The 12,294-nt window shown below is 51.8% G+C and overlaps 2 protein-coding genes across 2 annotated transcripts in view; one reads left to right on the forward strand and one right to left on the reverse strand.

Annotated features, from left to right (window-relative positions):
• Positions 1-2,002: 2,002 nt before the first annotated feature.
• F2RL3 (F2R like thrombin or trypsin receptor 3) lies at positions 2,003-4,937 on the forward strand. Its single transcript, XM_050321132.1, is given in 2 exon segments — positions 2,003-2,171; positions 2,750-4,937. Coding segments are annotated over 2 exon segments (1,248 nt in total). The 3' UTR covers positions 3,829-4,937.
• Positions 4,938-6,182: 1,245 nt separating this feature from the next.
• Positions 6,183-12,294, reverse strand: part of CPAMD8 (C3 and PZP like alpha-2-macroglobulin domain containing 8) — a 46,832-nt gene continuing 40,720 nt past the window's right edge. The window contains 2 exon segments of the mRNA XM_050321281.1: positions 6,183-8,568; positions 8,762-8,930. Coding sequence (XP_050177238.1) covers position 8,568; positions 8,762-8,930 — 170 coding nt within the window. The 3' untranslated portion in view covers positions 6,183-8,567.

Here is a 12,294-nt window from a genome sequence, read left to right on the forward strand (position 1 = left end):
GCCTGTGTTCCAGCATTACATCTTTTGGGTTCAGAGCCACGGAATAAAAAAAGAGCCAGCTCCCAGGAGATGATCTATTGCACAATGAATTACTTGAAAACCGAATTATTACCCCACAGGGCAAGGATCACACGACTTAAAGAGATGTTAACAAGCCATGACAAACCTCTGGCGCTGGGAAGTTTCAAGCAAGCTGTTCTGCATCTGAGGCAGTCACTAAAGATCACACAGCATCTGAAAAATGAAGGAGCCAGCGATGAGTAACCTCTCTGTGCTCCACTCCAGAGACCTGCCCATAGGAAGCAGGGCTGTGATTTGCACACTATCTGAACCTGATTAGGGCTAATTTTTTGCGTGCAGAGCATGGAAAGGATCCCGGCTGAGGCACGGAAAATATGCGGCCACATGAGTCATTCTGTAATGGTTCGTAAATCCTGCGAGAGTCGCAAAAGCAAAACATCTACCATTGCATCTCCCCTCTCCCTGCCAGTGGAACTCCACCTCTCGGCACAAGGATGTGGGAATACGGGGAAAGCAAAGGAAATAGGATCATTTTCTCCTTGGAATAGAGGAATCTCATCAAACAGCAGCCCAGGCTCAGATTTGCAACCTTCAAAGAAGAGGCCATTCATAAGCTGAGGAGGAAGAAGCGAGCTGCTCCTCAGGTTGCCAAACCAAATTTACAGTTCCTACTGCTGGGCTCCAGCTCCTGTCCTTCCTCCCTTGCAGAGCCAGGCAAGGCCTGGAGAGCAAGAGCCTAAAAACCAGCACCCCTCCAACAATGACACACTGGCCCACTGGCCCATCCACTTGCTGGCCACAAGCAAAGGAGATGGGAGAGCATTTGGGAGCTTCCCAGTGCAGGGCAGAGCACAGAAGGGACTTCCTCCAGGGGTTGGAGATGGGGGGACCGGGCAGCAAAGGATCTTAAAGGCTCAGGTAACACCTGCCAGTGCCTCTTCCAGCATTATCTGAGTTGTCCTCTGGGTGCAACCAGTGCTGCTCCCAGCTCTGAACCCAGGGAGACAGCTCAGTCCTCCAGGGTGGGACTGCCCAGCTCTGGGAAAACAAGCTCTTCTGGGGCAAGAGTGACTGGAACTCACCATTATCTCCCCAGCTGCAGGGATTTCCTGAGCCCTTCTCAGGCCCCTTTCCTGCTGGATGGAGCTGCTCTCCCTGCCCAGGTTTATCAGGGGAAGCACAAGTGTCTCCCTCACTTTGCCACTTGCCCTTGGTGCTCCTGCTGGTTCTTCCCAGCACAAATAGCCCCGACCCAGAGGGCTTTTAATCATCCTCTGCAGTAAAATCGAGAAGGTGCAGGATCCTCATCCCCTGTTTAGCCACAGAACAGGAGCAGAAATGAAGGAGCAGATCTCTGAAGGGCCGAGCCTGGTGTGGAGGCTGCAAGGTTGACACCAAAAACATTCAGTTGCCAGAACACTAAAAAATTCAATTGCCAGAACACTAAAAAATTCAATTGCCAGAACACTAAAAAATTCAGTTGCCAGAACACTAAAAAATTCAGTTGCCAGAACACTAAAAAACTTCACTTGTCAGAACAAGAGCCTGCAAGAGCCCCTGTAATCCCTGGGAGCTGGGGAGGTCTCTCCTATCCTCAGCTCTGATATCTCCCCCTTTGTAAGCCCACTGTGAGCCAGCACGTGGGAAAAGATCTGGATCTTCCACAGAGCCACTCTGTGGGTGGGAAGGATGCTCAGAATCCCCGTGGGCAGGGGTGAGTGGGCTCAGTTCACGTGCAAAAGCCTGACCACGTCTGGTATTTCCAGGAATATCCCTGAGCAGGAAGGAGACCCAAGTGAGTCACTGACCATGAAGTGCAGCCCTGGTACGCTTTGGAGCTGGATTCTTACGCCCCTCCCAGTCCCCCTCTGACGCTGGGGTTGTGTCTGCCAGGGCAGCAGAGGCTCTGACAGCCCCCACAGCCTCATCCTTCCCGGGATCTTGCCTCTTGCTTCCGTGAGTTAAGGACTGACCGAAGGAAATGCGTAAGCAGGGGCGCTGATGCTGCTGTTCCCACACAGCTCTGGCACCGCAGTGGGGCACTGGATCCTGCACCAGGATGGGGACCCTCGGGAATGGGTGGATGTCTCACGGGCTCCTGCTCTGCTGTGCCTTCTGGGGACTCCACGTGGCCTCTCAGGACTATGATGGTGAGTGTGTGGCTCTGGGGTGTTTGGTACCTTTATAAGATCCATCAAAACTCATTTTGTAATGAGTTTACGTGGCAGCACACTCTGATAGAGCTTCCTGCAGGCTCTAGCTGAAGCAGGGGGTGACAGGAGATGACAGAGGGGATGTGGCAGAGGAAGAAGCTGGGGTGGAAGAAACGGGAAAGAAAAAGCAGAGCAGTAAAACTGAGCACTGGAAAGCCAAATTTAGACTCCCACAGCCATGACTTTACACTGGAATGGCTCCAGACTTCCAGCTCCTCGTGAAAGCTGGACAGAAGAATTGCTCTTTGGCCTCCCAGGCCTGCTGATGGTTGTACAGCACCACAGTCACTCGTGAGCTGTGGGAAACCCCACGGGGCAAAGGAATTGGGTCCATTCTCTGAGAGGTTGCTGGGGTGACTCCTGCACACCTCAATCTGTCACCCAGGTTTTTCTGCCCACCACACACCAGCCTTTCCAGAGTACTCCCAGTCCCAGGGATCCCACAGCAAGGGCAAAGAGCAGCCTTAGGGGCGAGCACTGGGGATGAGCCAGTAACAGCCTGCCTTGTCCCCCAGATTACTCTCAGAACAGCACCAGCGACCAGGACAAGGCTCCAGAGATCACCCCGTGTCCCCGAGCCATCCCCGGGGACAAGGCCACGGTGAACAACACCACGTACCTGCTGATCCCCGAGGCCACGCGTGCCCGGCTGGGCAGCGCCCTCACCGTGCGCCTCATCCCCGCCCTCTACACGCTCGTGTTCCTCGTGGGGCTGCCCTCCAACGGGCTGGCCCTGTGCGTGCTGGCCAGCCGGGCGGAGCGGCTCGCCCCCACCGTGTTCCTGATGAACCTGGCTGCCGCCGACCTGCTGCTGGCGCTGGTGCTGCCCTTCAAGATCTCCTACTACCTGCTGGGCAACCACTGGCCCTTCGGGGAGGGGCTGTGCCGGCTCAGCACGGCGCTGTTCTACGGCAACATGTACTGCTCGGTGCTGCTGCTCACCTGCATCAGCGTGGACCGCTACCTGGCCGTGGTGCACCCCTTCTCCTCGCGTGCTTTCCGCACCCCCGCGCTGGCCGCCTGGACCTGCGTGGGGGTTTGGCTCTGCTCGGCCGCGCTCACCCTGCCCCTGGCGCTGCAGCGCCAATCCTACCCCCTGCTCGGCGCCCAGCTCACCCTTTGCCACGACGTCCTGCCCCGCCGCGAGGAGGACGGGTACTATTTCTACTACTTCGTGTGCCTGATCGCCTGCGCCTTCCTCCTGCCGCTGCTGGTGGTGCTGTTCAGCTACTGCTCCGTGCTGCGCGTCCTGCTGCGCGCCGGCCAGCGCTACTCGCACCCCGCCAAGCTCACGGCCCTCGTGGTGCTCACCCTCGTGGGCTTCTACGCCCCCAGCAACCTCCTGCTGCTGGCTCACTACTCCAGCGACTGCTCCGGGCTGCACGGGCAGCTCTACGTCAGCTACATGGTGAGCCTGGCCGTCAGCACCTGCAACAGCTGCGCCGACCCCTTCGTCTACTACTACGTGTCGGAAGACTTCAGGGATAAGGTGAGGAAAAGGCTCTTCGGGAGCGGCAAGCAAAGCAGCGCTTCCCTGAAGACCTCCAAGTTTTCCCAGGAGACGCCCCCCCGTTCCAAGAGCTCGCTGGTGTGAAGCTCCCCCGCTCCCGGGGCGCTCCCAGCACACCGTGGGGATAAAGATGAAGGCAACGCCGCGATTCCAAGAGTTTCGTCCAGGAGCCAAGTCCTTTTTTCCTGTCTGCACAGCGAAGAGGGAGTAAAGCTGGGCTGCGGGATTCTTTGTGGCGCGAGATGCTCGGTGCTGACCTCACACAGCAGCTTCTCACCTGGTCAGGGATCACCAGGGGTGTTCTCGCTGATGCACCTGGGGTTGGTTTCCCTGACCCTGCCAGCTGATTGCTCTCTGCCTTCTAACTCTGCTCCTGCTCCTCAAACACATATTCCCTTCACCTAAAACTGAGACAGACCAGGCACTGCAACCCCAAATTTCTAAATTTCAAAAGTTTCAAAAGAGACTCTCCTGGACTGAAACAGTCAAGAGAATGTAGAGCACTGGCTTTTCTGGCCAAGGCATTCTTGGCTTGATTCATAAACAACCCCCCAGTAATGTCAGCTCATTGTGCAAAAATCCCATTCACTCATCCCTGTTTTTGCAAATGACCCTTGACATCCATCCTTTCTTTGGGGCACAGATTGTATTAATGGATTTCTTAAAAAAAAAAAAAAAAAAAAGTCTCTTGAAGGGCAATATTAAAGCAGGAATTGAGCAAACTCTTGCCCTAGGACTCCACACTTCTTTTGTGTAATGTCACCCACAACCAAAAGCTGAAAGAGGTGCTCAGGCTTGTTGCTTATGGGAATCTGTTGCAAATTTGCCACATTTGTCAAACTGCAGCAGTCTCATCTCTCCTAGCCCAGTAAGAAGCAAGGTAGAAAATGAACAATAAACCTCCTCAAAGTTCCTGAATTCTTTGGCTTTCCTGGTACAGACTCGACCGTGTGAATAAAAAGAGGCAGGCAAGGTTGTCTTAAAATAAGTTTTTAATAAAAATATTTATCAGAATCTAAAACAAACACTTTTCTGGACTCAGACTTGCTAAGATTTGCGTGAACAAAACAAAAATGGTCAGAGAACTGTTTGCATGTACCTGTGTGTGGAGGGGCAAAGGGCAGGTGGAAGATTAGAGCCGGTCTGTGGGTGCAGGGGATGCACCAGGGGCTGACTCAGAAACAGCAGGTACTGAAAAACCCAACCCCAACCCAAGCTGAGGGTTTTTTTCTAAATAGTTGCTCTATTCACAATAATGAAAACCAGGTTGTTGTGCATTAAATGGTGACAGTCAGCAAAGCAAGTGCTGGTGGTGTCAGTGATGTTCTCCAAGCAAGCTGAACATTCTTCTGGTATTTGTTTTCTACTGAGGCTTATTAGGAGGGAGGGAAAGAGGCAAGACCAAAACACTAGGACAGGAAAGAACAGGGGAACTATTGCTTTAAAATAAATACCGTGGTAATGATTACTCTGCATAATGTACAGTTACAAATATATAAATATTAATCTCCTTGAGAGGACTGCAAGCATCAATCACTGATAACTAGCACTGCTGCAGCTATTCAGTAACATAACTCAATGGAAGAAGCTTTTCCTGTGTCTTACAAACCCACTGGCACTTTTCTCCTTTTTGCAGTGAGGGACCATCAGGGAGAGGAAAGGAGAATCATCTCTCTGACAGAGGGAGGCAAATTTATTTTTGAGCCAGAAAGAACCTGCTGGCTTTGCTGGCTTTGGCTTTCCAGCACCCAGTTGGTCTTTTCCTTGGTGAAAAAAAAACCAAAAAAGAAATAAAATCAATCCTTCTCTCCAAACTGGGACTGGCTGATGTGCACAAAGTGGGGGCCTGAGTTGTCACTGCTGGGGTGTCCTTGTGTGTCTCAGGGTGTGACTGAGCAGCTCCAGAGTGGGAGCTGGGCCAAAACCTGTGAGCAGCTTGGAGTCTGAGCCAGCTGTGCTGTGCCCAGTGGTTCTCAGGGCCTGAAGAGTGTCTGTATTCCAAGTAAGATGTTGAAGGATGGAGAAAAAATAATGAAGAATTAACGATGATGACAAGAAACATGAAGAGCAAATGTGGGATGGGGGAAAGCTCTGGACAGAGCTTAGGGTGGAGAAGAGGAGGGCAGAGACTGCTCCTTTACTCCTGTGAAGGGTGGAAAGGCAACCACAGTGGTGCAAGTGCAGGTTCCTTTATGCAATTCCTTAACTAAAATGACTGGTTTTTTTTCAGTACAGAAAGCAGCTGGTTTGGTGTGGCACGAGTAGGGGGAGGCAGAGGCTGCCAAGAGCAGATGTGCTTGCCCTGGAAGTGCCCAAGCCGGGGAGAAGCACTGGGAGGTGAAGTCAGGATCCAGAAATCCTGTCCCATCACCCCCCACATGCTGAACTGTTCTGTCTGATCCCAAGGCTGCTCTGCCTTTGCCTGCTGAGGGCCCAGATCTCCATGGCTTTGCTTGGAATGGGAAAACAGGAGCAGGACTCCTGTGCCTCAGGTACACACAGATCCCTCACACAGGGCTACGATTGATGGGCTGGCACCACCAGCTGGAATTATTTACCTGGCAGCGACAGGGAGATGTCTGAATCTGGAATTAGGACATTCCATGTGCCAGGGCCTGAGGAAAGGGGAGAAAGTCAGGTTTAATGCTTGGCTGAGACTCCCCACCTTCACCTCCTCGTCCCCAAGGGGGAGGCCTGACTGCCCAAGGACCTGGGAGAGGACCAAGCAGTGGAAAAAGATTTCAAATCTCCCTCAGTGGATATCCAAAGATACACAATGGGTGAGAGCAGGAAAGTGCAGCCAGAAAGGGACTGAGGACAGGAGACTGAAGCATCCAGAAGAGAGATCTCATTTTTAGGGGAAGCCAGTCACAGACAGCATCAGGGTGACTGTCTCATCCTCCCACACTCACAGCACCAAACAGCTGAAGCCTGAACCAGCAAAGAGCAGGGTTTGTATTGTGCAGCTTTGAGATTTAGAAAAGGAAAAAAAAATTAAAAAATTTAAAAAAAATCCAAATGTTGCAGCTCACAGTAGATCTGTTATTTACCCAGGGGATAAATATTGACTCAGCCCTGTGTGTGTACACAATAGCCAGTGTCTACCAGGCCAGCTGCTTACAGGAGGTGGAATTGAGTTTGAAGGTATTTATTTATTTACCTGCCAGGCAGAAATGCAGCCAGTGCTTCCCCTGTGCTGTGCAGACACGGGGGAGGGCAGATCTGCCCCCTCTGCAGAGCCAGGACACGTGGCAAACTATCAGCAGGGCAGCAGTGGGCACTCAGAGCTGCAGCCACGGCAAGATCCTGCGAGGAGAAGGCTGGAAAACTTGCCAACAAAGCAGCTCTGGAATTTCTGGGAACTTCAAGACCCAGACCTTCCTCATGTCAGCTGCATTCTGCAAATGTCTGGCCCCAGACAGAAAAAAAAAAAGACTGGCAACTACACATGCCCGACCTCTGGGATGCCTCCTGGTTTGTCCCCATGTGGACATTTTTCTGGGATAAACTTGCCTTTATTCTGGAAAGGAATGTCTATACTGGGGTAATATTCTTGTCATTGGCTCCTGTGTAAACAAGCCCTAAAAATGAATGGAGCAGGGCTTTTTTTCTGTTTCCATTCACCAATAAACAACCCTCAAAAGGAGTTTCCACCCTGCTCCGGGTCCTGGTAACAATAGAAGTGGGAAGATAAAATATTAACACTATTTTGCAAGAGGCAATGAATTGCATGTAACTCCTCCAAAGAGAACGATGCTGCTCCAGGCAGGAAGGGGAATGAAAAAAATCTTGGCCTCCTCCACTTTTGGAAAACACCAAGCTTTTGTTTTGAGGTTTTTTTTCCACGTTGCTTGGGGCAGGTCAGACCGAGGGAGTCCAGCCTGGGAGCCCAGGGATTGGTCCTGGCCAGCAGACCCTGGGCTGGGCAGGGAGTACCATGAGCAGAACAACCACCGTGCTGGATCCCAGTGGGAGCAGAATAAAAGGGATTGGCGAAGTCAGGCAAGCATTTTAAAAGGACTGTGCCTTGCTCAGCTTCATTTTCATGCCCTGGTTGGAGGAGGAAAGGGCTGAGAAGGCTGCAGGCAGCCTCTAACAGCACATAGTGCAACACAAAGAGGGTTCCACCACCCAATCCTTGTCACTGCTGGAACTGGAAAACTCCCACCTGAGGCCTGCAGACACAAAGCCTTTCAGCCCTGGCAGTGGATTGCAGTTTTCTCTGGTAAAATGTACTTCCCAACAGCTTCTCTGAAGGTGGAGCCACAGGGAAGTGTCTCTTTTGTGGATGCAGCAGACTTACAGGCTGGGGGAGACGATTAGCCTCTTGCTATTGTCATAATTAGCAAAACACACTGATTTTTATTATTATAATTTGAGCAAAAAGACTTCTCAGCCATCTTTCCTCAAAAACAGCAGTTCAGCTAAGCACAAGGCCTGGACTTAGCTCCTAAATGTATCTAGGAAATGGCACTTGCAGTATATCCTGACAGCAGAGAAAACACTTGGACAATGCTCTATGGGTTTGAATTCCAGCCCCTATTTTTCTCACCTAGAGGGCACAACACACTGGTCTCCCATCACTGGAAGGGCTCCAAGGAGAATGCACAAAAGGCAGGAAAAACCGACAGGAAAATCACGCTGAGCGTCCCCCTCGGAGCTGCAGATCCGCCCCGCGGGGCAGCGAAGCCGACAGTTCCGAGGGCGTCAGCAAGTAGTCATCGTTTCATCGTTCAGTTTGTGTTCTGCAGCAGGTCTTCTGGAGGAACCAGCTCATCCAGGGGTTGATTCTGAGCCTCTTCTCTCGGTGTAAATGGCGGATTTCTGGTGGAAAAGAGAACACGGTGAGGACGAGTTGGGTGGGGAAAAGCTTCGAGGATCGTTCTGCTGGGGATGGAGCCACAAAGCCCTTCAAGATCCCGTTCCCAGGGAGTCCTTGGTGCAAAAACCACCCCCTTTTGAGGAAGTAAACATATTTTAGTCTCCAAGCAGATTTCTGACCCCTCCCTGGGCTCACCATTCTGCCGTGGTCGCCTCTCCCTGGATCCCGTCCCCTCCTCTGAAGGTGCTCCCTGTTGTCAGCTCTGCCACCCCCTCAAACCCGTCGGGTTCTGCAGCAAAGGGGTCGGGGTCGTACTCGTAGGAGTAGTAGGACAGGTCTGTGTGGAGAGGGGGCCCCTCCTCAGCTGTGGAGGGAACCAGAGGGCAGGTTCAGGCAAAGTTTCTGCATCACTTTTTGCATCACAGAGAAGGGGAACGACAGGAGAAGCTGCTACAGAACAGGATTTTTCAGCTTCCCAGTGAAAGACCTTGAGACCTGGGCAGTGGGGGAAAAAAAAAGGGAGGGAAAAGTGTGAAAAGGGGAAGGAGTGAAAGGGGGGGAAGGAGGGAAAAATAGGGATGAAGAGAAAAAGGAAAAAGGGGGGAAAGGAAGTCTGGACCAGTCACCCTGAGGGCTGCACACAGTAAGACAAATGAATTCTCAGTCCATCCTGAGGCACTGGCAGGGCACTCTCACAGCACAGATCTCACACAAAAGGGCTGTGAGGGGGGTGGGTGGCTGCCCACTGTCCAGAGGGCAGAGCTGCAGGGCAAAACTTTGAGGAGCAGCAGTAGGTCTGTGTTTTCTAAACTGCTCCTGGAGCCAGCTCAGCTGCCCATCCTTCCTGTTTGCTTTCGGAGCACTCTGCTCTAATCCAAACCAAAGCAACCGCTGGAGCAGAGTTAGTGCAGGGAGGAGGAGTGCCCCACCCCCACAAAGCTGGCTTTATTTAAGGGGAACACTCATCACTGCCTTTGAAAACGTTTGTTCTCGAGGAATAAAATATCTAAGGATCTTCCCCGTTGCCTCCCACATCCTCCCAGCGACGGGCTTGGCCCAAAGCAAGAGCAGAGTCAGTCCCTGTGTTCACTCCTTCCTGGCCCTCTCCGTGTGTGAACCTGCCAGATCATGAGCTGGTTCTGTGAATGGATGATTGCTGTCCACCAGGGATGGAATTAACATCACAGGCCTCGCTCTTCCCAGGAATTCAAGCCCTGGAGTCGAAGCAAAGAGGAAAGGGCAACGTTTCCTGCCGCACACAAACCACTCCCCCCCTCCCCAAATGTTTGTGCTGGAGCCAATGTTTGCTGAGCAGCGATGGGGTGAAGGGAAAAGCGGCCCCTTGCCAGGTCAATCAATCCTGAAGGAGCAGTGCAATCCCAGGGATAACACCCTGGCCAGGAGGGAGAGCTGGGGATGACTCCACCTGGAAGCAGAGCTCCTGCTGGTGTTCCTGGTAGGAGCTGGTGAGGGTGTTTAATTTTATAATAAAATAACACCAGCACCAAATAAAAGTATGGTAATTCCATCCAGAACTTTCTCCCAGCTATCTGCCCTTCAAACTGCTGGAGCAGAGCTGTGCAGGTAACGTGGGGAGAGGGCTGGGGATCAGAGAGCTGAGCCTGGATGGGCTTCCTGATCCCCCCAGAGCTGCTGCCCACACTTGGACAATGCTTTTCCAACAAATCCATGCAGAACCACCTCAGTGTGATGTCAAGATATTGTCCTCCAACATCACTGGCTGTCCACTGGCTCTGCATTTAGTGCTTTTGGCAGGGAAGGTTTAGGAAGTCTCAGAACAGAGTTAATGATCTGTGAAAGCAATCAAAGCACCACCACCTCATTAGAGAGGTGGTATCAGAGTTACTGAGGATCCTTGAGGCTCTGGAATCCACTCAGATCTTTGTAGCCAAGTGTGACAATGATCTCAGGAGAGCCCCAGTCGGAAAGGCCCTGAGATTCTGACACTCCTGTTCATGAGACAGCTCCTGCTCCAAGGGCTTTCAGTCCAAACAAACAGGGCTCCAGCAGGCTGGGAAGGAACACCAGCTCAGCCTCAGTGCTGAGAGCCAGAGGTGGGTCCATGCTACTCATCAAAATCCTGCTCCACCCTTTAGAGGCTCAGCAATTCACCTGTGACAAAGAACAGCTGAAGAAGAGGATTCAGACAGGAGTAGTTTCAGCTGAGTCCTGTCACCCTGCACACTTCCCTCTCAGCCCAGAGAATCTACAGATGCAGGGAGGATCCACCCATCTGTACAGAAAAAAAGCTGCAGTTTTAAGATGAAACCTCAGCCCGTTTCTCCCTCCCTTTGGAGAGGCATTTTCAGATGCTCTGGCAAGAGCTGGGTGCTACAAGAAGCTCTGCACCCTGATTTTTCAGGACCACCCATATTGCTGAACTCCAAAGCTGGGCTTTGTTCCACCAAACCCACTGGTGTGTGTGGAACTGCACCGAGCCTGTGGGTGCCAGGGGGAGTCCCAAACCATCTCCCACTGATTGCTGGGAGGCAGCTGGCTCCTTATTCCCACTGCTGGGTAACATGGACAAGAGCTCCAGTGAAAATATCCATCAGCCCAAGCTGAGCTGCCCCAGCGTCAGGACCCCAGACAACACAAACACCACGCGCTGCTCCGAGAACAGGGCATTTCCTGAAGATTAACACACCCTGGCAGTTTCTCCCCAGTCTGACTTGGCTTCCTGGAGTTTTTTATCCTTTTAGGAAATCCCAGATTTAGGCATGGCTCATCAGAGCTCTCCCTGGAAGCCCCAGAGCCGACTTAAACCAATCTCATGCTCCAGTGAGAGCAGCGAGCCCAGGAGAGCCGCGTGTGGGGAGGGATTCATTCATCTGCTGCACTTTGATTCACATCCCCTGTGCTTGACCTGAGAGGAGCCCGGGGGGATTAATGAAAATCACATGCTGGGCCCTTTTCCTGATGCAGGATTTACTCAGGTTTATTCCTGAATGCTTGCAGCTCAGGGCAGGCTCTGCCTGCCAAGAGGCTCAAAACTCCCAGATCCTGGGACAAAACCAGCTCCAAGTGCCTGTGCTGTGATAAAGATCCTCCTGGCACTCAGGTTTGTTCATCTAAAACCTGTATGACAGTGCCACACACACACACACAAAATCAGAATTTCCCCTTTTGCTCTTAAAGCAGCCAATGCTGCTTCTGTCCATCCAGAACAGAAAGCAGAGGGGTGTTTTCTTTTGACAGACACTGCAATGCAGATTATTTCAGAAACTCATCTGAGGCACTGGCAGGGCACTCTCACAGCACACATCCCACACCAAATGGGCTGTGACTCTGGGGTGAGTGGCTGCCCCCTGTCCAGAGGAGAGAACTGCAAGACAAAAACTTCGAGGAATGTCAGGAGGTCTTTGCTTTCTGAACATTTCTGTGTTCTGAGCAGTTTTGGACTGTGGACCACCACAAGCTCCACAATTTTTTTCCGCCCAGGTAACCATATTTTTACTTGAAAACAATGCAATTGCAGCCTCATTTTGTAGAGCAGCAGCAAAACACTCGGTACGGCCTCCCATTCCAGCAGCACCCCATGAAGCAGTTTGGGAATGCTGCTTTAAAGGGTTCAGATTGCAGATTTTCCATGCTGAGTTCATGGTATGTGCATGGAATAAAAGGCAACAAGCCCTCATCTCAGTTATCCTGCAATCTCATACATATTTATATATATATATTTATTCACAATTAGTCCAGAAAGAAAA

Source organism: Myiozetetes cayanensis, unplaced genomic scaffold (assembly GCF_022539395.1).
Source record: "Myiozetetes cayanensis isolate MyiCay16 unplaced genomic scaffold, myiCay2020 scf26, whole genome shotgun sequence".
Taxonomy (NCBI): domain Eukaryota; kingdom Metazoa; phylum Chordata; class Aves; order Passeriformes; family Tyrannidae; genus Myiozetetes; species Myiozetetes cayanensis.